The 25,316-nt window shown below is 35.8% G+C and overlaps 1 protein-coding gene across 1 annotated transcript; it reads right to left on the minus strand.

Moving 5' to 3' along the window:
• Nucleotides 1-2,173: 2,173 nt before the first annotated feature.
• LOC141392068 (uncharacterized) lies at nucleotides 2,174-23,667 on the minus strand. The gene is made up of 6 exons (XM_073965008.1): nucleotides 23,114-23,667; nucleotides 18,168-19,751; nucleotides 17,720-18,092; nucleotides 17,008-17,607; nucleotides 16,713-16,951; nucleotides 2,174-2,451 (listed from the first exon to the last, which is right to left on the minus strand). Exons 2-6 carry the CDS (start codon nucleotides 19,194-19,196, stop codon nucleotides 2,269-2,271), a joined length of 2,424 nt encoding a protein of 807 aa, XP_073821109.1. The 5' UTR covers nucleotides 19,197-19,751; nucleotides 23,114-23,667; the 3' UTR covers nucleotides 2,174-2,268.
• Between the last annotated feature and the right edge of the window lie 1,649 nt (nucleotides 23,668-25,316).

Below are 25,316 nucleotides of genomic sequence, written 5' to 3' on the forward strand. Positions count from 1 at the left end.
ATACAAAAGGAAACGAAATAGACCCACAGTTCCTTTTGGGGATATACATATAATCACTTTCTGAGTCGATTTATGCGTGTCCGTCCGTCTGTCTGTCTGTCTGTCCGTCTGTCCATGTATTTTTGTTCGCAACATACAGGTCGCATTTTTTGTCCGATTCAGCTGAAAAATGGGGACTAAAACTTTTTTAGCCAAAGGAAGAACGCTATTGCTTTTGGTGAAAATCGGTTCAGATTTGGATATACTCCCATATATATTTTCGCCCGATTTCACGTATTTCCTGTACCAAACACGCTATATATGTCCGATTTCGATGAAATTTGGAATGTGTGACTGAATTCAGTCTTCAAATAAATGAGCCAAATTATATCGAAGTCGGTCCAGATTTGGACATAGCTCCCATATATGTATATGTTCGCCCAATTTCACGTATTTGCTGCACCAAACACGCTATATACATCCGATTTTGATGAAATTTGGAATGTTTGACTGAATTCGGTCTAGAAATAAGTGTGCCAAATTATATCGAAATCGGTTCCGATTTGGATATAGCTCCCATATATATTTTCGGCGGATTTTACGTATTTTATGTACCAAACACGCTATATTTTTCCGATTTCGATGAAATTTGGAATGTGTGTCCGAATTCGGTCTGGAAATAAATGTGCCAAATAATATCAAAATCGGTTAAGATCTGTATATAGCTCCGATTTATATTTTACATATTCACAGTGGTGTAGGGTATCATATAGTCGGCCCCGCCCGACTTTGATCCTTTCCTTACTGGTTTTTGTTTAGCGTTGTGTTATTTGTTTTCACTGTACCTACGACAAACTATTATGGATCGTCAGGGTGATATTGTTACTAACAAATTTAGGATAATTTCAAAATATGTCAAATTTGACTGCTGCGAAGCGAAAAAAGTTGGGGACCATGTTTCGTAAAAATAATTTTAATCCCTTCAAAATGCCCTATTTACAATTTAAGCAACTTTAGTTTCAATAAATGTATAGCTAAAATTTTCAAAAAACCCGAAATTTGACTGTACCTTTATATTGGCGCTATACGAAAACACTTACCTATTTCCAAAATTTTTCCCACGATGAATTCTTAGGCACTCAAAACTATAAATTCTAATTTGCAGAAAAATATACTAAAAACTGTGGTCAATATCCTCGAAATACATAAAATCGGGAAATACCCTTATATGACCGCTACATTAAGAGATTGATCTAACTTTATAATTCATTGCCAATTATTAGCTTAACTAACAAAAAAAACATTGTTCCACAACATCCCATACGGGACAAGGGAGACTTCTCTCATATCAATGAGTGCACCCCGATTCATATTTAGCTCAATGATACGGGACCTACTGTTTATCGCCGAGTCCGAACGGCGTGTCATAAGACACCACTTGTGGAGAAGTTTTTCAAGGCTGAAATACTCAGGAAATGTCGCCAACATTACTGAGGGGTATTTTGCCACCGTTGAAAAATGTTTGATGTTGCCTGGCCGGGGAATCGAACCACCGACCTTCTGCGTGCAAGGCGGGCGTGCATACCATTGCACCACAAAAATAATGGAAGATTTTAGCCTAATGAAATAAGATTTGTAGACAAAACAGTAAAAACACTTCATATTTTTATGGTACCCATTTATGAGGGCTTCGAAAATACCTCTTTAGTCGCTTAATATGCACTAAAACTGTGTTCCGTTATATTGATTGAGACGTAAACATTTCAAAAATATCAACATTAGATCACACAAATGTTTCCCTGAATTAATCTCCGTTTTTTGGGATCTCACCCCACTGTGCGTTCCCATTTTTCCATTTTTTTTGGAAATCAAAAAAGATGCCATTCAATCATGGGTGCAAGTGAGCTAGCATGTCATCTTTATAGCATCTTCATCGATGAATTTTATATGAGCCTGGACCCCAAAAGATGCTATTGGAATTGTTATGGGATAGTCATGAAATTTTGGGTGTTGATGGGGTTCCCACAGAGAAAGAAGCCAATTGATTTGGTGATAGTCGTAAAAAAATGTTTACCAGTGAAAAGCTTATGCACAGGGTAGTGGTGTAGGGTATCACATAGTCGTCCCCGTCTCTTCTATAGTCTTTGCTCACTTGTTAGTTTTATGTCTTTGAGTAAAGGAATACACCAAAACGTATGTACAAAAAGTTTATTTACAAACATACAAATGAAGGTCATTCATCAAACCAAGTTTTGAAACAAAACCAACAAAATTTGAAAAGTTTCCTTTCTATAATTTGACTTTTCGTTTGATGGTTGTTCTGAAAGTTCTTTTGTCAGATCGGCTGGAATTGCTGCTAGTTAAAGTTGTGAAAGGGTTAGGAAGAATAGTTGTTCCTCGACTTCGTAGAGTTGTTGTACGATCCTTATAGACACACATCAACTCATCAAATCCATCAGGGCAATCGTTGATCTGTAAAAAGAAAAAACAAACAGGAATATCATATTTTATTTGGTATATGTAAATATCTTAATAATTATAGGATTATAATACTTTGGATTCAAAGGCAAGATAAAAATATTAAGAACAAATAAGAAAGTATCAGTAAGCTGTGCTGACAGAGATATACCCATAGAGAACTCGAAATATTAAATTACGTTTGGTAGAAACTTTTATTTATCTTGCTCACTAGCCATTTTAGTATGTGCCGGCAGAACCATTATTACGACCTACACAACAATAACAAGATCGGATAAAATTCTGTTTTTGGTGCTTTTTATCCCCTAAATACTTTCCGATCATCACTAGTAACTACATTGACTCACACTGAAAGTCAACAAACTTCATGTCCAAATTTTTCTGCATTTAAATTATATTAAAAAGTTTATTTTAAATGCTTCATAGCATTGTTGCTCGCTTCTTTACGGTAGCGTAAAAACAAACCACACGTATTCTCTCTTTATTTCTGATTTGCCATTGCTTAGCAATGGGGAGAGTGTCTTACCACTACTAACACACCAACTATTCTGAGAACCCCTGCTGTATAGTTCTAAGTTTGATTGGTAAGAACTATAAAATCGGATAAAATTGCGATTTTGGTCCTTTTCATCCCCAAAATACTTTCCGATAATAACTAGTAACTACATTGACTCACACTGAAAGTCAAAAAACTTCATGTCCACATTTTTTTGCATTTAGTTCTAAGTTTGATTGGTAAGAACTACACTTTGAACCCAATATATTGTCCAAATAATGTTATTTTTATATTGGAAGATATATAACGAAATCTAATAAAGGACACATCTCAGATGTCACAGTCACAGTGAACCAATTTAAGAAAAGAACCTCAAATTTAGTAGTATTGAACATTCGACAGGACTACTTTTGTTTAGAAAATGTGAGTATTATTCATTTGGCATCGATTCAAAGAGATATGTTGCATATTAGAGGGGACTGCATGTTTATGTTCCTGCTATACATGTAAAAGGTGCTTATGGTAAGAAAAATATATTATCGGCTTAATTATAGAGTTGTGTAGTTCCGGAACGAACTAGTTCCAAGGAACTATTCCGGACAAGGAACTATTGGAACTATATCCGGCTCTTTCATTTATATAGTTCCTTTAGTTCATATAGTTCCAGCCGTGCACATAAAGCTAGAAACACATACAACGTTTGGGTAAAGTTTTGTGTCGTTTTGGCCGTTTTTACACTGTTGGGCATGATGCCGAAAAATTCAAATTCATTTGAAATATATGCCGACAAACAGATAAACGCTGGACTTTGGTATCGTCGTCGCCCTGTTGTTGTTGTTTTTTTCTCGACGCCCAACGCAAAACTTTAATCAAACGTTGTATCTGTTTTCAGCTTAATTCCTTTCATTTATATAATTCATTTTCTTTCTTCGATCTTTCACGTTTGGTTCCTTCATCATTCCACACATTGTTAAATAAATGTAAATTACATCCTTGTTACATTGCTGCAATTTATTTATTTTTGTGTCAATTCATCCACCAAAAAATGAAAACAAAAAGAAAGAGAAAGATGCGTTAAACTACTTCATTCTCGGAACTATTTGGAATTAAGGAAATAAAAAGAACGAGGAACGAGAAAGATGCATTGAACTATAATGGTCCCGGAACTATTTGGAATGAAGGAAATAAAAAGAACATGGAACGAGAAAGATGCATTGAACTATATCGCTCTCGGAACTATTTGGAACTATATTAAGGAACTAGTTCCTTTTGGCAAAAGGAACTAGAAAGATCGATCCGCTCCAGGAACTATATTGCCCAACTCTACTTAATTACACTGTTCAACACTGAAAATGCAAACAACTTCTAGTGGGCATTTTCTGAAAGTACATATTCAGAGTACAAAACCCCTAGTTGGGTTTCGTGTTTTTAGACCGGATTTGGATTTTATGGCCTCATCTATACCGGGCTAAAATGACCCTTTTTTCCATTGATCCGGGCTTTATCTCCGAAACTAAAAAGAATTTTGCTTTTCGGTCTTCAGCAATATTGTAGTCCTAAAGTAGTAGAACTTAAGTTTCAAACAGATGAAATGGGAAAAACAGCACCGAGCGCATCAAAATTGATAAAATATATGAAATTTTACATAATTTCTGAAATTATGGTCAGTTACAGCCATACTATTGAGAGTTGAACCAAGTAACCTTTCGCAAACATTTACCAAATAATGAAATAATTTGAAATTTCAATATATTGTTGATATATGTATTTATCAAATTGTTGTTGAATAATATGCTAGAAACAACGCGATAGAGGCATTTTACAACAATGATATGTTCCGAAGAGTTGTGTATTACATTCCAGTGAGTATTTTTCGCAAAGATAACATTAAGAAAAATTTAACCGTTTTGGATACCCGCTGCGAAATATATACAAATTACCGAATTTTTAGATATATTATAAAATTTTCCAAATACTTTCTTCTTGTTCTTATCTACAAGTTTGCAGCGGATGTCATGGAAAGATTCGCATTGGTTTCAAAGATATAGCCCCGATTTGCTTTAAAATGCCAATATTTAACCATGTGTAGATAGGGCCATAAAATCCAAACCCGATCTAACAAAACAAAACCCAAATGCGGTATTTATCTATTGGGTCTGTACTTTCACAAAAAACCGCATTAGAAGTTGCAAAATTACCTTAAAAAAGTTGCACAGTGTTATTGGAACTTTGTTGAAGTAAGGTGTCCTAAAACTTTACATAATATTTTAACCCTATGACTGCCCGAGCATTCCTGACAGGTGAAGTCTACTTATATTAATATTAATTAAGTCGTAATATATTACATAACGTTGCCTCTTTATCCTGACCGCAGAAAAATCTGTTATTTTCCTTTCATATGAAAAGATTTGTTCATGTTATCGATCATAATTAAAATATTTATACTTTATTCCATCCATAAAGCCACAGAAGGTACAGAGGTATTTCATACTGGACCTGAGACCTTAAAGTTTGTTCTCTGAGTTTTTCAGTTTCCTTAAAATGCAAACTAATTTTGGTCAATATGAGTTTAATTCTTAATTAAAAACAAGTAAAAAAGTATCAGTCGGCTTTGCCGACAGAGATATACCCTCAGCCTATGTCTGGGGTTATTCAGAATTTAGTGGCCCTTTTTGGACATTTGAATTTGCCGACAAAACTGTTTATTAGGATAAAAGGTAAAAAGTGTTGCGGAGGAGGCACTTGAAGGAATGGACCGACATAATCCATTTCCATAATGGAATGGATCTTATTTAGGGAGTCATATCTTATCGATAGAAATCGCGCCCACTAGTCATTTCAGGGGAAGAATGGACTTGTCTACGGAAAACACAGTATCGATATAAACAGGACCCCAACGAACACCTTCGGCATACATTTACTAACGATCTTCGAATAGAGCCTTAAATGCACTTAGGCACAAACGTTGAACTTTTGTGGGAGAGATACCCTAAGAAAGAGGACCTATAATGGAAATTTTGGAAGATAAACTTAATTTGGACGAACTATTAGGAGATCCAAAGTTTGGACCAAATTGGTTGATCGGTTCGGGAGTTATCGTGATCTCCAGCCACAACATATTGTGCCATAGGAGTTTTTTACCACTTCCAGGCTGCTTTTTAAAGAAGTATGGACTTGCTTCTAAAAAAACGTTTACCGTTGTAATTGAGGCAACAAATTCAAGTTGCTTCAACAAAAATCAAAATGATTCGAGAGCATGTCTTACAGTGAACTTATCGGCAGATCCGCTCGAGAGTTATCTTGCTCTCCAACCACTACACACGGTGTCACAGGGGCTTTTTGCAACTTTCAGGCTATTTTCTCAGGAAGTATGGACTTGCCCCTGACGAAACTTATAACGTCGTTTGGGGGGCAGTGAATACAATGCGGAAGGAGTGGATCGATATAACCCATATTCGAACTTAAACTAAGTTTGGACAAAATATTGTGAAAGCCTAATTTTGGACCAAATCGGTTCACCCGTTCGAGAGTAATCGTGGGCTTCAGCCAGCCAGACAGATAGACGGACGGACATGGCTAAATCAACTCCAAATTGTCTGAAACGGATTTCGTCCAAACATTTTTGGGGTCTAAAACCATTATTTCGATTAGGCACATTTTGCCCACATAAAAGTGTATATACCCTTGTTAGCGTAAATGCTGAGGGTATAAAAAGTTATTTATTAAATAAAAAATGCTTAAAAAGTCTCAAAAAAATATTTTTTATACACAATTTTAAGTTTTCTCGTAAAAAAATCTTCGCGCTAAGTGGGTTAAGTTTTAATCTAAATTTTCGGCCCAATTTGGTAATTAGGATTCCCAGTGGTAAGTGGTCCCCACAAATTGAGGACATTTGTATTTTCTTAACAGAAAGATTTTTTTGGTTTTTTCATTTTATTTCAGAATGTTTCACCCTTCACCATACTATGGATGGTATACTCATATATTCCGTTGGTAATTCCTTGAAATAATCATTTTAGATCCTACAAAATATTTATATTCTTGATTTGAGTGTAATTCTATATCTATATATCCACGTTTTGATATTGTCCACATAGAACCTCTCAATTTCCTTAATGTTCAACCATTAAAGCACATTGTCCAAACGAAGTGCTACTCAGTTTAAGGTTTGGTATTTAGTCTTCGTTGTGAATAATATTTTGTGCAGAATTTTGATATAGGCCCCATAGTAGATCAGTTTCTCCCGATTTTGGGACGTTTTAGCCACATCATTCAGTAATGATTACTGACTGACTGATAATCAACGCCCAGGATAAACGGCTAAAGCTAGAATCTTCAAATTTTGGGTTAGGGTCACTCTTGTTCCGAAGGTGTCAGATAAGGCTGGGTTTTTGGAAATTTGAACTAGAAGGGTACGAAAAGTACTAAAAGGTACTAAATATGGTACCATTTGTATTTGGCGAACCGGTAGAGTTAGAATTCTAAAATTTGGAATGAGGGTCACTGATGGAATGTAGAATAAACGTACCGAACGGTTTTCAAAAATTCGAACTACAAGTGTACGAAAAGTACCAAAAATGTACAAAATTTGGTACCATTTGGAATGAGAATCAAGGTTGAGAAGTTGGGTTGATACAAGGAGATGGTTTTGGAAATGCGTACTCATTTGTACGAAAAGTACTGAATGGTACTAAATTTGGTACAATTTGGATTTGGGCTAACGGATAGAGTTGGAATCCTGAAATTTGGAATTAGGATCCTGTAGGAACGTAGGATAGAAATATGGAGGTAGTTTAGGAAATTTGTACTTATGTATACGAAAAGTACTAAATGGTACTAAATTTGGTACGATAGGGATATGGGTGAACTGATCGAGCTGGAAACCTGAAATTTGGTATTGAGATTACAGTTGGAGTGTAGGATTGGGGAAGTTTCGTACTTATTTGTATGAAAAGTACTAAATTGTACTTAATTTGGTACAATGGGGATTTGGGTGAACGGGTAGAGCTGGAATTTGGAATTTTGTAGATATTCCGAAGCTGAAAAATTACATCTTGTGCCACTTTTAGTACGGTTCTTGAAATAAAGGACGAAAAGGACATTGAAGGAAGCGAGTTAAAAGGTCGAAATGTTCTACGAAAAAAATCCTCATTTGATATGAGGGAAGACTGGTCATCTTAAATATAAGCTTAAACAACAGCGAATAAAGATATAATGCTAATTCCAGATGGCTTTTAGGGTCTCCAGCAAAATATTCATCACGCCATATCGCGAAAGTTCGACTCACGGCGAATCTGTCCTTCTTTGTTCTGTATATACTCACCAAGGGCTTTCATCTCCAATAGGAATTTTTCACCCCCCAGACGTTGAACTCCATTTTGTTGCACAGTGTTATCAATAATGTTTTGCTTTGTGACAAAGTTAAAGTTGTGTTCGTACATTGGTTTGCTATTTCCTTTGCTGAATTATTGGTCTTTTCACGATATATATTTTACATATGATTTGATGAAGTGAAATGAAAACACAAAACATCATTAGGAAACTATCGGTAAAAGCTGAGATTGTGTAATTTCGCAAAAATTATTAATGCTACGCTTTTGATATGTAAAAATTTGTATTAAGCAGATTTTGACATCGAAATTTTTTTAGAAAATATTTTGAGATGAAACATTTTACGAATTATACAGGGGACCAAAATGTGTGTAATTTGATAAACGTAGAAAACTAATTTTGCCTAGTGTCGGAGTCGAGTTTTCTTTCACGACTCCGACTCCAGCAAGTTTGCTAGACTCCGACTCCAGGCTCCGAAACCCTGGTTTTTACATAATTTGTTGCCATACACGAACAATTATTATGAATTTTTTTTACAATTTTAATCTTTGCAATACATATGTTGTCTAACTGTATATATACAGTGCTCGACATATCTGGTCTGTTCCAGTACTGCAAGAATCTACTAATTTTTACTATTTTTTCCGATAACATAAAGGAAAAAATGTTATCGTAGTAAACAATAGTAGCTACTTGGAAACTTTTTCAGAAAACTAAATATAGTCATTTTTGACAAAGTACATTTATTTATTAGTCAAATATACCTGCACATTTTTGCATAAAATAAAAGTTCAATTCGAAATAATACAAATGTAAACAAATATTTATGCTATATTCATCGAAACATGTATAAAACTGCTTCTGCAAAATATCCATTACTTCAAAAGCCTTGGCAAAACAATGGAAACTTCCATAAGTCTTCTCAAGTATTTATGGTTAAAGGTTATTTTCCTAACTTTCTTTTTCCAATATTAATACAGAATAGGAACAGGCTTGAATCAATGGCCCATTCTTTCTCCGGTAAGTGGTCCTTTCATGGCAAAGGATGGTATATGAACGGTGTTGTTCAGGAAAATCATTTATAGTGTCCTTTAATAATAATTTAAAGATTGGTATACACTCCACGTCAGTAGAATAGAACACCTAATATTTTGTTAATGTTAGCTTATTTATCCCAAAACGAATAAATCTGCGTTTTTAATCTTGTGGGAATTTAAAGTCTATGATGTTCTGTATCAAACACGGAAAAATTATGTTTCTAGCTCTTTGCGAAATGATTTTCTGATCAATTTTCCGATAGTACTATGAAAAATAGGAATTTATTTTTGGTCATCAGGATAGAACAGTCACTTTATTTTCGCGATTTTTTGAGATATTAACGCCGAATTTTCTTTCAGTCGATAAAGCAAGGCTTTCTAATCATTTTTACCAAAGAAAACCTATAATTTATTCCGCGGGCACCGAAATAGCAGCGTTAAAGGATTTAAATTGACAGATATTTGCAACATCTCGGAATATCAATAGGAGTCGCGCAGTTATGTCATATTTCTTCACAATAAGATAGAATATGACACTGACAACCTCGACGGATACAATCGAGTATTTCGGATGCTGATAAGATGGAACATTTTCAAAATAATTATGAAAAACGTCAAAATTTCTTATAAATACCTTGATGTTTTGTTCAATAAAATGGTTTTTCCGCGAACAAGTCTGCCGTTTAAAGATTTGGAAATATGCTCCTGATTTGGAGGATGATAATCTGATAAGGAAACAACCGTTATTTTAATACATTGAGGGAAATTTTAGTACTTTTTAAAACAACATACGAAACCTAAAACCTCAATTTCTATGACTGTGTTTTTCCGCGAAAACGGGGTTTTTACATTTGCGAGTTCAGTTAAAAAAAAACTACTAATTCGTAAAATCCGGTATAGAGAGCATAACCTGGTCCATTTATATTGGAGCATAACACTGTTGAGACCAGTCGCGGACACCGAAAAAAGAACACATATAAAACTCGAAGTCCAAAGGGTGTGTTCAATTTGAAAATGTGCTAAAATTTCCCTCAGTGTATTAAAATAGCGGTTGTTTTCATATCAGATTATTTTCCTCTAAATCTGGAGCATATTTCCAAACCTTTAAACGGCAGACTTTTTCGCGGAAAACCCATTTTGTTGAACAAAACATCATGGTTTTTATAAGAAATTTTGACGTTTTTCATAATTATTTTGAAAATGTTCCATTTTATCAGCGTTTGAAGCACTCGATTGTATCTGTCGAGGTTGTCAGTGTCATATTCTATCTTATTGTGAAGAAATATAACATAACTGCGCGACTCCTATTGATATTCCGAAATGTTTCAAATATCTGTCAATTTAAACCCTTTAACGCTGTTATTTCGGTGCCCGCGGAATAAATTATAGGTTTTCTTTGGTAAAAATGATTAGAAAGCCTTGCTTTATCGACTGAAAGAAAATTCGGCGTTAATATCTCAAAAATTCGCGAAAATATAGTGACTGTTCTATCCTGATGACCAAAAATAAATTCCTATTTTTCATAGTACTATCGGAAAATTGATCAGAAAATCATTTCGCGAAGAGCTAGAAACATAATTTTTTCTGTGTTTGATACGGAACATCATAGACTTTAAATCCCCACAAGATTAAAAACGCAGATTCACTCGTTTTGGGATAAATAAGCTAACATTATCAAAAATTTAGGTGTTCTATTCTACTGACGTGGAGTGTATATAGGATATCACTTCCAGAAAATAATTAAAAAAATATATACATATTTCAGAAAATTTTATTATTTCGAGAATAGGAAGCCAACCATGGTTCAATTATTAGAAGGTTGGGGTGGTTGACAAAATTTCGAAACTGTTACTGTTTTCATATGTTCTGAAATAATTTGTCTGTTCTTTTTTTTCTTCAGTTTTCTAAATACAATCGTTGAGTAAAAACGGTAAACTGTGTGAATAAATCAGTGTTTTGTGTTTTCTTAAATAAATTGAGCTTTTTAGTAAATTAAATGCCCAATCCATTTTATATTGGAAATTTTATAATTGAATCAAAAAGGTGAATGGAAATATTTTATTGGATAAGGAAGAAATCGCATTTAATATTGGTAATTACATACATAAGTATGTATATTAGAAATATGATACATTCATATTTATTACATTATATAATCATTTGATTCCAGGTGCCGATTTCCCGCTGATGATTTCAACTTTGAGGAAAATGTGTTTTATTTCACAATTAAGGAGAAGCGTTCAACGATGTTTCTATATATTTTATTCTTTTTAAAAGTGTGACTTTTTATAAATTATTTCATTAAGTTTTTCTTTTGCTCTTAGTAAGCACCCACTGGTGCATATGTTTGTTTTTTTGTGGCTTTTGGGTTTGTATTTGTTTGCACCCAAACAAATATTTGTTTGCACTCAAACATATATTTGTTTTCACATATGTTTGGGACTGATTGCAAACAAATATGTGTTTGCTGCAAAATATGTTTGAAACATCTGTTAGAGAGGCCTTTTTTTCCTCCGTGAGGTGCCAAATGGCTTTGTAACAACTTTTGACCAGCAGCTGCTGTCGCCGAAGCTTTGGACATAATTGCCCGAAGCTTTATAATTTTCTAGTATTCTAAGCATACGTTTTGATATAGCCCCCATAGATAAGTACCTGCCGATAGGGTGGAGGTTATAAAACGTTAGGCCCAGCCGAATTTAACCCTATTTCTACTTGACTCCTGCAAATGTTTTAAGAGAGAAGGTACACTTTACGTTCTGGCAGATGTGTTTGCAAAGTACAAAACCGATATTACAGTCATACAGGAAATATTATGGACAGCGAAAGGCGTTACAACCACATCTAAAAGTGACGCACTGTATATAACTGCCATGATATAAATCACAAGCTTCTGATTTTCAGTTAATCGGAGGTTAAAACATCTTGAGCCGCATATGAAAAAATACATGGTAATTAGCAACAGCACTTGGCTGTCTCCAGATCAAAAACAAGAAATCAAACATATGGAATGCGTTCATCTATAGTGATGGATGTACGATCGCCCCGAAAAAAAGCCCCCTGCCACACGGCGAAATAAATTTCATGAAATTAAGAAGTTGTACATTGGTAAGCTGCAATTACAACAGTCACGGCATATTCCACTTATCTGGCCCCTTGCTTACTGACAGACAGCACTCATCCATAATAGTAATCCATAATTCTTGCTTTCGAATAATGTACTTCTGTTTTTATTTATGTATATGTATTTATTTTGATTTTCTTTTAATTATGTACATATGTATATACTAGCAAAGTACCCGCTACTTCGTATGCGAAAAGGATATAACAACAAATAAACAATATATAATATGAAAATGGCGAATTTTTATCAATTTTTATTTAAGTACTGTTCGTCTCTTTTTCAAAAAGATCAGCCGTATCTCACCCTTACACATTAACAGCGAGACAAACGTTGAATAGCAATACTCACCAATATCAATCCTATACTGACTTGAATACAAAATAAAAACAGTAATCGTAATTCCAAATCTCAAGATTCCAGGGGTATCCGTTCATCCAATTCCAAATTGTACCATTTCGTACTCTTCGTACACATAAGTAAGGTTTTCGAAAACTACCTCAATCCTTCACTTTAACAGTAACCTAAATTCCACATTTCAGGATTCCAGCTCTATCCGTTCATACAAATACAAATTGTACCAAATTAAGTACCATTTAGAATTTTTGTTCCCATAATTACAAATTTTCAAAACTACCTCAGTACTATGTTCAAACAATAAGCTTAATTCCGAATTTCAGGATTCCAGATATATCCGATCACTCAAATCCAAATTTGGTACCATTCAGTACTATTAGTATCCAAAGTACGAATTTCTAAACCTACATCTATCAACACTCCAACATCAATTTTAATTCCGAATTTCACGATTCCAAATGTATTCTATCACTGAAATCCAAATTGTACCAAATTTAGTACTTTTCCTACACATAACAAAAAATTTCCAAAACTTTATCAATCCTACATTCCAACTCCTTATTCCAAATCTCGGGATTCCAGCTGTATCCGTTCACCAAATCCAAATTTCTAAACCTACCTCTATCAACACTCCAACAGTAATCTTAATTCCGAATTTCAGGATTCCAAATGTATCCGATCACACAAATTGTACCAAATTTGGTACCATTTAGTACTTTCGTACCCATAACTAAAAATTTCAAAAACTTTATCAATCCTACACTCCAACAGTACTCCTTATTCCAAATCTCGGGGTTCCTGCAATATCCGTTCACCCAAATCCAAATTGTACCAGATTTGGTACCATTTAGTACTTTTCGTATCCGTAAGTACAAATTGTCTAAACTACCTCATTGCTATGTTCAAACACTAAGCTTAATTCCGAATTTCAGGATTCCAGATACATCCGATAACTCAAATCCAAATTTGGTACCATTTAGTACTATTCGTATCCAGAGTACGAATTTCCAACCCTACCTCTATCAACACTCCAACAGTAATCGTAATTCCGAATCTCACGATTCCAAATGTATCCCATCACTGAAATAAAAATTGTACCAAGTTTAGTACCATTTAGTACTTTTCCTCCGATAACTAAAAATTTCCTAAACTTTATCAATCCTACACTCCAACAGTACTCCTTATTCCAAATCTCGGGGTTCCAGCTATATCCGTTCACCCAAATCCTAAATGTACCAAATTTGGTACTATTTAGTACTATTCGTACCCTTGAGTACGAATTTCCACAACTACCTCAATCCTACACGCCAACAGTAATCTTAATTCCAAATTTCAGGATTACAGCTGCATCCGATCACCATAATCCTAATTGTACTAAATTTAGTACCATTTAGTACTTTTGTTCCCATAGGTCCGAAGTTCCAAACCTACCTCTATCCAACACTCCAACAGTAATCTTAATTTCGAATTTCAGGATTACAGCTGCATCAGATCACCGTAATCCAAATTGTACCAAATTTAGTACCATTTAGTACTTTTTGTTCCATAGACCTTAAGTTCCAAACCTACATCTATTCAACACTCCAACAGTAATCTTAATTTCGAATTTCAGGATTACAAATGTATCCGATCACCCAAATCCAAATTGTACCAAATTTGGTACCATTTAGTACTTTTCGTAGCCATAAGTACGAATTTTTAAAAGTATCCCAATTCCACACTCCAATTGTAATCTTAATTCCAAATTTCACTATTCCAGGTCTATCCGATCACTTAAATTCAGATTGTACCAAATTTGGTACCATTTAGTACTTTTCGTACCCAAAAGTACGAATTTCCAAAATACCTCTATCCTACATTCCGACAGCAATCCTAATTCTAAATTTCAGAATTCCAGCTCCATCCGTTCCCCCAAACCCAAATTGTACCTTATTTGGTACTATTTAGTACCTTTCTTACCCATATGTACGAATTTCGAAAACTACCTCCATCTCTCAAACCTACACTCCAACAGTAATAGTAATTCCAAATTTCAGAACTGCAACTTTGTCGGTTCGCCTAAATTCAAATTGTACCAAATTTAGTACCATTTAGTACTATTCGTACACATGAGTACACATTTTCAAAACCACCCAAAATTTCAAGATTCTAGCTTTAGCCGTTTAGTCTGGGCGTTGATTATCAGTCAGTCAGTCAGTGAGTCAGTGAATCAGTGAATCAGTGAATCAGTGAGTCAGTGAGTCATCATTACTGAACTCTTTTATAAGTATAGATTTTGATTTTCAATTAATTTATTTTGTCATTTGTCAACTTTGTCAAAAATGTTTTGACACAATAGGAGGACCTCAGGAAAAAATTTTAATCATATGTTTGCTGTGTCCTTCCTTGTAATGATTGTACCATGATTCAGTCCTTTCCCAGTTGTTCAATAAATAGCAATTGTCTACTTTATCATAGGCATGTAACTAGTTACTTATTGATCCTGGTTACTTTACACCCAAAAATGGCACACAAAATAGCCTATAGCCCGCTTTTGTCACTGGAAATGGGTTTCCTTGCCTATCATGTCAGTTCACTAGTTACTGGTAATGCGGCGTGTAATATATTGTCTATTTTATAGACTACCGATGGATAGTGTAATAGACAATGTTTCTCTCTTTTAATCTATTTTCAACATTATTTCTTTTTTTTTAACAAAATAGAAAAAAATATTCTGTCATTTTGTTTGTTTATTCATAATTAAAAAACTTATTGATGCGTTTGTTATGAAAAAATTTAAAATGCAAAAAAGAGATTGTTACCAGCTAAATCATAAGAAGGATAATTAATTAAGAAGAATATTTATAATATATATGTGGTAAGTATTGATACATATCTTGACACAATTCATCATCGCGTCGTTTCATTAAACTTCTATATATTTTATTTCAGGAACTTTTGAGTGATCTGAAGGACCCACGAGAAAAACATTCCAAGGAGCAAATAAACATAAGTCGCTGTATCAAGTAGTCGTACACTAGTTCCAGCATCAAGGATCAAGATCTATACGTATACAAGCTTATATCGCCCTTTCTAAAATATTTGCACTCCATGTATTAAAATAAAGTGTGGCTACTGCATATATGCATTAACCCATTTAACTGACTTCAAGTTACTAGTATTTTTGGATATAATTTCTGACTACCGAATTGACTGGTTACACGTAATGCACTGAGGAGACATTTGCCTTTCACACGACTATCGAATTGGGTGGTTACTGGTAATGCAGTGAGGGGACAATTGCCTTTCAAATGACTATCGAATTGGGTGGTTACTGGTAATGCAGTGAGGGGACAATAGACCCCTTCCTATGACATCCCCATGTTAAATTCACCAAACTATAACATTGCGAGTAGATTGGGTGGTAACTAGGGGTGTTTACCAGTAGCCAGCAAAATTGCTAGTTATTCCCTAGTTACCCGAACAACTGGGTTAAGTCTACACATACATACATACATATGTACAAATTCCGAAAAATACATCTTAATCCTTCGCACTCTTAAATTATAGAATTCTCGTTCTATCATTTGGTCCCATAACAAATTTCGTAGCATTTAGTACTTTCAATTAAAGTAAATTTTTCCACAATCACTTTATCTTTATCTTACCCCTACACACCTACAGTGACCCCATTTTAGACTTCCAGCTCTCCGTGCACCCAGGGATAGCTATTTTTTACTTTTTAATCCATAGAATTCGCTTTTATTACCCAAACATATTCAAAAACGTCTTAAGAAATGCTCCTTTACTCACAGCCATAATGTTGTCATTTAAAAGACGCGATCAAGATGCATAGGGGACGCTGTGCCATGATGTGCACAATCACTTTTTTGATGGGTACATGAATTAATTTCATAATTATAACTAAATTGCTTACCTTATCACATAGTTGTTCAACTGTAATGCATTTCCCGCTGACACATCGTAACTCATGAGGTGCACACACTGTTGAAGCTGCCTTAACATTTGGCAACTCCGTACTGACCACAACATGAATCGAAGCTGCAGGCTGTAAGGGCGTTGTGCTCGTTGAACGATTTCCCCGAGTTGCTGATATTTCAAAATTGTTTTCGGAGTCACTGGTCATCATGATCTCTTTACTGTCGCGAAAATTTACTATGGATCGAAATTAAGAAGTTCTCCATAAAGAAAAATACTGTGTTTATGCTTACCAAAACCTTTCCGAACTTCGGACGGAACAGCGTTTGTAACATCTTCTTTCGACATTCCAACGGAATGATTATTAGCACCATATAAATGGAATGGATTGGATAAATTCTGGTCTTCTGAGGTTGTAAAATATGTGTACAGACTATCATTTGTTTGATTTGGAAGGAAAATGCTCGCGTAGGAAAACACTCTTGGGAAGGCATTGAAATCATCCTCATCGAATCGAGAACTGTCTTCATTGTCCAGTTCACTGCAATTCTCCTCATCGGAACCATCGAAGCAGTCATACTTCATATCGCATCGTGATGAATCAGGCACACATTTTTCATTAGAGCGACAACGAAATTCTTCCGGCTGGTCACATGTCAAACAATTGTCTTCATCTTCGCCAGCGGAACAGTCCTTTATGTTGTCGCATTGCCATTGTTTTGGTATGCAAGAGCGATCGTAACACTCGAATTCGTTGTCATAACAGTAACCTTTCCTCCGGGTAGGATCGTCGCAACTTTGCGGATCATTTGAATCTGGATATAGGCTACAATCGAAAGTTTCCGTCAAAGAATCTGAGTTTGCAATGATTTCGGAGCAAGCCTCTCGAATTGCTAAAGTAATCGTGGAAATTGAAATTACATTTGAGTGTCATTAGAGCATTTTTCTTGGTCCTGGATGGTGCGGACCTACAATGATATACAATTAGTAAAGTCCGATTCTTACCTTTGCATATTCTCCGGCATGGCGGTAGAATACCAATATGAGAAGGTCTACATTCGGGCTCCAAAACCGCACAAATGAATTCAACTGATCGGGCTGAGCAGTTTGCATTTACCATCAACTGGTAATCCGCGAGGTCAGTTGGCCTAACCTGAGTTGAGAGGTTATAGGTCAAATCGTATTCCAATACACCCTGGCACATAGACAGTGATGTTGAATAGCAGCGGTTATCTGAAGTTGTTACAGCCTTTGTGAAGGCGGGCATCATTGGTGTGGTGGGTTTGTTTTGCGTCACTGGTGGAATAGTTGGAGATACTTTAACAATGGACTCAGCAGTGGCCGCTGTGGATGGTGGCGGAACATGACTGGGAGAAAGCTGTAAAAATAGTTGACAAAAGCTCTAAATATAAAAACGAAAATAAAACAAGAATCGGAAGATATCAATGCTTACACCGTCTATTAAGCGCAAGATTCGTTCGTCCTCTTCAATGGGAATGCCGAAGCTATTTTGGTGGCCAGAAGTAAATCGGAAAACTTTGGCAGGAACAAAAGCTGCCGCTTCCGATGTCATTGTTGTGGTTTCATCGATTAACGTCAATGATTCTTGAAGCGAATCCTTTCGCTGTTTATCCCACGGATTGGTGCCTTTTGACATGCTATATTCCACAGTCGACAGCTTCTGTTCCTTCGGCCTGTGACGGGATCTCGAACTCAATGTTCGCAATATCGTAGATTCTCGCATCACCTGGCTACTTTCGGTAACTGCTGCCCGCACGGTGCTCCCTTCAGTGGTCTGTGTATTTGCAGTTGCATTTGATTCTATCGCAGCATCTTCATTGTTGAGTTTCTTCTGCTGCAAATACCTTTCCCTGGCTACACTGATGTCATGTAACCAAATGCTGTAGGTTATCAAACCAAAGAACACCAAGACACTGGCTGCAAATATCAAAGGCCAACGCAAGTACTTCCATTTACAGAAACGTCTTCCGAACTGTAGCGTCATCAATGATGTCTTTGCTGTAGCTTCTTGTGAGTCTAGGTAATAGTTTCCAGTGAGGGGGTACTGATAGCGGCGCACCTGCAATTCGGCCAAATTTTCGACGGGACTTTTCAACATGCCGCCCATTTGGCATTTTTTATTTTGTTGCTGCTGCGCCTTTTTTCCATCCAAATGACATTTCCCATCGACTTTGCCATCCCAACTTGAGCTTCGTAACGTAGAGGCTCGTGAGTAATCAACTGGATGATGATGTGCCTGTGTTTCATCGCAAATCGTCTGCACACAGACTGCCAATCCGTGTGGATATTTGGTGGCTTGACGACGCAAACCCAATGAACGACCACTCAGGAGGTTGATTTCATGCTGTTGCTGTGAACTGTGCGTGGTCATATATTGATTGACATTGTTGCCTATTGCCACTGCCGCCTCCAAACCATTACGATTTCCACAGTCTGCTACGGAAAAGTTATCTCTCTCCATTCGTTATGACCGCACGACACTGTGAGGCACACTGTTCGCCGGACTGGAAGTGTTTCTCGTTACTCTCTTAGCTTCCTTTGTATATCTTAAATGTCAGTGTATTGTCTGTGTGTGGTGTCGCCAGATAGGCCAGGTTATTTTCAGTTTTTGGCGAATTTCTGCCTCTGCTATGGTAAATTGTCTGGATTGATTACATAAGCGTCATGTGTCGTTGCTGCTGCCGCTCTTACTCTGAGATCTGAGCTAGCTTGAGGACCGTTTGGTCTTTGCGCTTTAATTTCTTGCATGCATGGAGTTTTCTTGTTTTCCAATAGTCGGAGTTGGATGTGATTTGGTTAGTTTATTGTGTATCTGCTTCGTTTTGTATTTTTGATATTTCGGCTTTTAATGTCAGATTCACAAGCATAGATTTCGTTGTAGTTTTCTTATACCAACAACTACACAGTAGCGACAGTAGTGGTAGGAGTAAAGTTTCTACGTTGCTTCTTCACCGATCACCAGAGCAGTGATGATCTTAAAAATTGATGAACCAATAGCTGATGCTGGTTTATTCTTCTGTGTAAAAAATAAAAATAAACTATCAATTGGACTGTTCCAGTACTGCAAGATTCACAAATTTTTACTATTTTTGTCGATAACATAAAGGAAAAAATGTTATCGTAGTAAAAAGTAGTAGCTTCTTGCAGGTTCTGGAACAGAGCATACATATATTTTCAGCACCAAATTGTATTCATAACCCAAAAATTTGAAGTCATTCCTCATCCTCATCTATCAACTAAAACTACCGTCGAATACCACACTGTATACTTCTATTATGTTAAAGAGTGCTTCTTAAGTAAATATTCATCGCCGTGTATATCGTAGCATAATAATATAATATAATTGTTCCACAAACATCCCAAAAGGGACAAGGGAGACTTCTCTCATATCAATGAGTGCACCCCGATTCATATTAGCTCAATGATATGGGACCTACACTTTATCGCCGAGTCCGAACGGCGTGTCTAAGACAGCACTTTTGTAGAGAAATTTTACATGGCTGAAATACTCAGGAAATGTAGCCAATATTACTGAGGGGTATTTTGCCACCGTTGAAAAGTGTTTTGATGTTGCCTGGCCGGGGAATCGAACCCACGACCTTATATGTGCAAGGCGGGTGTTCATACTATTGCACCACGGTGGCATAATATCCCAGCAAAAATTTCATTGGCAGATAATGGGGTTTTAATAAATTTTTTGGAACTTGCCCCCTCCGCACCACCAAACAAAACCTTACCCCATCCCGAAATAAACTTGCCCCAAACCCATGAAAAAAACCTACTAACCCATTATTTAATCAAGGGTATGTCACAAGAAATAAGCAGATATTAAACAGCCTTGTACCATTGCCATTTGTGTTGAATTTATTTTCAAATTCACGACACTCCACATTTTATTGTTATTTTGTTTGTTGGCGCTGAGTTTAGAACTTAGCATGTATTTTCTGTTCAAACCTTATTCATTACTTTGTAATAAGTACTTTTGCTTTGCTAATTAAAAACACAACATCCCACTACTTTGGAAAGGTTTTCAGGCAAAAAACGCGGATTTTTCTAATTTGATTGGAAGAAAGAACATGTCAAATCATGGTGATATGCAATTCGTTTTTAAAAAAAAATAAAACTCGCGGTATAATTCTAAGTCAAAATCAACATTTCTAAGGCAAAATCAAAAATATTAAAAATGAATAAAAATCAGAGCAGAATCTAAACGCATTTTGTAAGAATTTGTTAATAACCAAATACATATTTATGATATACAATAGAATGCTGGTAGTGCTTTGTACTCCTGCTAGAGTAATTTTATGACATTGCAGTAGTGGGAAACTCGATTTAAAAACATCTAGTTTCATGCACGTCTATATTACTACGCTTCGAATCATCGTCGAGCAAACAGTAGAAATGCTGCTTGCTTTATATATCACGTTCGTGGACTATGCAAAAGCTATTGACAGCATATTTCGGTCCAAAATATGGGAGCTACTATAAATAACAGGCATTCCATCGAAACTCATAAACCTTATTAAGGCTCAGTATGATGGATTCCATTGCCGGGTTCTACACAATAGTCGTTTATCAGAACCATTTATCCCCCAAATCGGGTGTAAGGCAGGGCTGCCTACTGTCGCCATTACTCTTTCTTCTTGTAATTGGCAATGTGATGAAGGAAACAATTGCAGATAAACGTAGTGGTATTCCGAACAAGTAGAGTTGGTAAATAAATTCTCCTATCTGGGAAGCATGATCTCAACCGAAAACATTGCGCAGACTGACATTGAATTCAGGATTGGTAAAGCAAATAGTGCATTCTTTCAATTGCGTAACATCTGGAACTCAACCGTCATACTAACAAAATCAAAACTCAATATATTCAAATCAAACGTACTGTCAGTACTCTTTTATTTTTGCGAATCATGGCTAACAACATCAGCCTTAAACAACAAATTGCAAAGCTTCACAAATATATGCTTACGATCCATTTTAAAAATCTGGTGGTCTAATGTTATAAGTAATGAAGATCTATATAAAAATCCGATATAGATCCGATTCCCATAATCACAAAAAAAAAAAAAATGGCAATGGATTGGCCATACATTGCGCAAAGAACAGGGTGAGATATGTCGCCAAGCCCTAGAATGGAATCCTCAGGGGCACAGAAGGAAGGGTCGGCCAAAGACCACTTGGAAAAGAAGTCTGATGAAAGAAGTAGAGAAATAAATGAATGAAATTTAACAGATAGCGTGGAAAAACTTTGTAAAAGCCTAGGGAGTTAATTGGAAATAAAGAATTGCTTTTAACAGCAATTGTTCTTAACCATGGAGTATGATGAAATTGAGCATACATAAATTAATAAATAAAAATAATTACCTAGGAAATAAATATTTTGTAGACATGCCTTTATTAATATAGTGGATTATTAGTTATGGCAACTAAATGAGACTTTTTTGATGGGATGTGATTCTAAATCTGCAAAACTGAATACATTGACAATGCATACCCGTACATTACATATTATCAATTGAAAACAAAAGATATTTACTTGGCAAGCTCTAACCACAGTACAGTGTTGTGAAACAGCTTTGGTTGTATCCCACAAGCTTCGTCGTAGCGGCTGTGCTGAGGTAGCTAATACAATATACATATGTACATACATATGTGCAATGTAATCATCTTTAGGCGAATGAAATCGAATTGACTGGAGTAGCTGATAAATTGCACTTTAAGAGCAATAATCCAAAAGCAGTGATCAAACGCCACATAGAAAACAATGTGAATCAACAAATCATCATCTGACCTTTTGAGTTGTTGCTTTTAGTGCTTTTAGTATCGTTTACTCTACCACTTCCAATTGGTTTAACTGACCGCGGCATTTTACGTCAAAGACTGTGGGCCATCAGAAGGAGAGAAATCGGCTCTGTTTCTGCCATGACTCCGTTTAAAATAAAATTTGCACTTTAGCTTTGTGTCTATATGTAGATGATCGTCACAGTGCGCATTTACAATGGACTACAAGCAATACCAAAGCACTGCGCTGATGCTAATCAACATTCTTATACAGTGGGTCAGAGTCTACACACATTTTATTAGTCCATAGAAATGTTTCTGTCATTCGCTTGAAATAGCGTCTCATGTCTCTGATGACTTGAATAGAGAAACAATTTTTTGTTGTGGTTTTGGTTGCCGCATTAGCTTTTGTTCATATGAATACAACATTGCAATACAACAATGCATTGTTCTGTTTAATGACTTGATTTCCAGGGTGTGATCTGAAATTATTTTAGTGTGAAGGTATTCTACAACAGATTTGTTGATGGTATTTCTCAGTAGATTTGTATTAAATCACACCGCGGTGTGATGAAGTCATTCAGCACTACTTACCAAAGAAAACTCTGTTAACTTTTATTAAAAAAAAACTTATAATAAGTGCAAAAGTCGCGATCGCAATCGATCGTATTTTTATAATATCACTAGGACCAAAGAACTTTATTTTTGTCCGTAATGAAATCTTTCCTTATCCGAATTCTTCTATTCGACGGTAGAAGTAACACGGACTAGGTGGTCACTGTTTTTAATCGAATTTCATTAATTTACGATCACTATTTATTTACGAGAGTCTGTACGTATGGTTTTTGTTTTGTTTATGTTGATGTTGTTGTTTTTGTAGTTTTCTAATGATTTAACGAGCCGTGAGTACGTGAACTGTCATTGTAGCTGGCAAAATAGCAACTAAACTTTTTGGGAACCTAATCAAACCAAAAAGCATAGCTTGTCTGTGCATAGCACGCTGCTACTTCAGGTTAACTTACGTCCGCGTGTTATTCTTTTTTTCAGTCGTGTAAGCGAATTTTTATTTTCTTTGGCTGAGTGAATATTGAGCTTAAGTAAGCTCTGTAACTCAGGCTGCAAAACACAAGTTCAGTTCAACTGCAACTAAAACTTCGGCAACAAATTCACCAAATCACATGAAGGATGTGAACTGCGTTGTTTCGTGTTCAATTACGAGGTAAGTGATCATGAAATACCAATGTTCAGAACTATAACTCTATAACTAAAAAAGGTACATATTTTATATTATACAAAACATCATCAAATAAACGATTTCTATTTTTATATGTAGTGCTAATCGGCCTTTTATCGCTGGTTTATAATGTGTGTATGTATATGTAGTTCAGTAGGTTTCTTAAATAATTTCGTTTTCATTCCTAGTTGTGGTGGGTGATCTAAAAGCACCGACCCGCTCTCTTACCGAACTTACAAATAAACAACCGGATTGAACTGATATTTTTTATTTCAAAGCTAGTTGCAAACAAAAAGAAATAACGAAATGCACACTCGAACAGCATTGTACACCCTTCGACAGAATATACGGATGGATTTTTGTATAATTGTATGTGAAATTTGGAGTGTAAAAATATGTAGTGTAGACAAACAAAATTATTTGGGGACATATCCAAAGATGTTAATAATCCCGCCAAAAAGAAGACCAATGACTGTTGGAAAACTGTGATGTTTTGTAACATAAAATTGCATTCATTTGGGTTATAACTTTTTTGCAAATATCAAAAAGACCACAGGGCATGGGCAAATAGTACAAATGCGTCGTCACTTTTCCCCTAACGCGTTCCCGCACCGTTTGCATGCAAGTTTTTCATTGCATTAGTCTATTTTTCATAACGACGGCAAATCGTTCTGAAATAAGCTATTTTTTGGTTAAAGCCCTAGTACATAAGTACATACCATGTTGGGCTAATCGAAATCAATTTTTTAGGATTTCAATGTACTGCAGTCTGGTAATTCCAAATTCCTTATATGGAAAAACAAAATTCCTTTGCAATTCAATCTGAAAAAAAAAAATTTTTTGCGAGCACATCTGCTCTTTTTATACCCTCAGCATTTATGCTAACGAGGGTACATATATACACTTTCATACGGGCAAAATGTGCCTCATCGAAATAATGGTTTTAGACCCCAAGTATGTTTGGACGAAATGTGTTTCAGACAATTTGGAGTTGATTTAGCCATGTCCGTCCGTCTGTCTGTCTGGCTGGTGCGCACGATAACTCTCGAACGGAGCAACCGATTCGGTTCAAAATTTGGCTTTCGTAATATTTTGCCCAAACTTAGTTTAAGTTCGAAGATGGGTTATATCGGTCCACTCCTTCCGTTACCTCCCCCACAAAAGTTCGAAAATGTTCCGAAAATTTGTGCGCACGATAACTCTTGAAGGGAGTAACCGATTTGGCCCACACTTTGTACATCGTGAAAGTTCTACCAGGCTTAGATGAAGTTTAAATATGGACTCAATCGGTCCATTCCTTCGGGTACCTCCCACACAAAATTTTGGAAAAGTTCAGTTAAGGACCTGCTCTCGAATCGCTTTGATTTTTGTTGTAGCAACTTGTATTCGCTGTCCCCCATACGACGGTACATGTTTCATAAGGGGCAAGTCCATACTTCCTGAGAAAATAGCCTGAAAGGTGCAAAAAAAAAACGCCTATGACACCGTCTGTAGTGGTTGGAGCGCAAGATAAATCTCGAATGGATCTGCCAATTCGGTCCAAAATTTGGCCTTAGTAATATT

The sequence above is a fragment of the Musca autumnalis genome, unplaced genomic scaffold, assembly GCF_047663935.1.
Source record: "Musca autumnalis isolate F117 unplaced genomic scaffold, ASM4766393v1 scaffold_2, whole genome shotgun sequence".
In the NCBI taxonomy this organism is placed as follows: Eukaryota; Metazoa; Arthropoda; class Insecta; order Diptera; family Muscidae; genus Musca; species Musca autumnalis.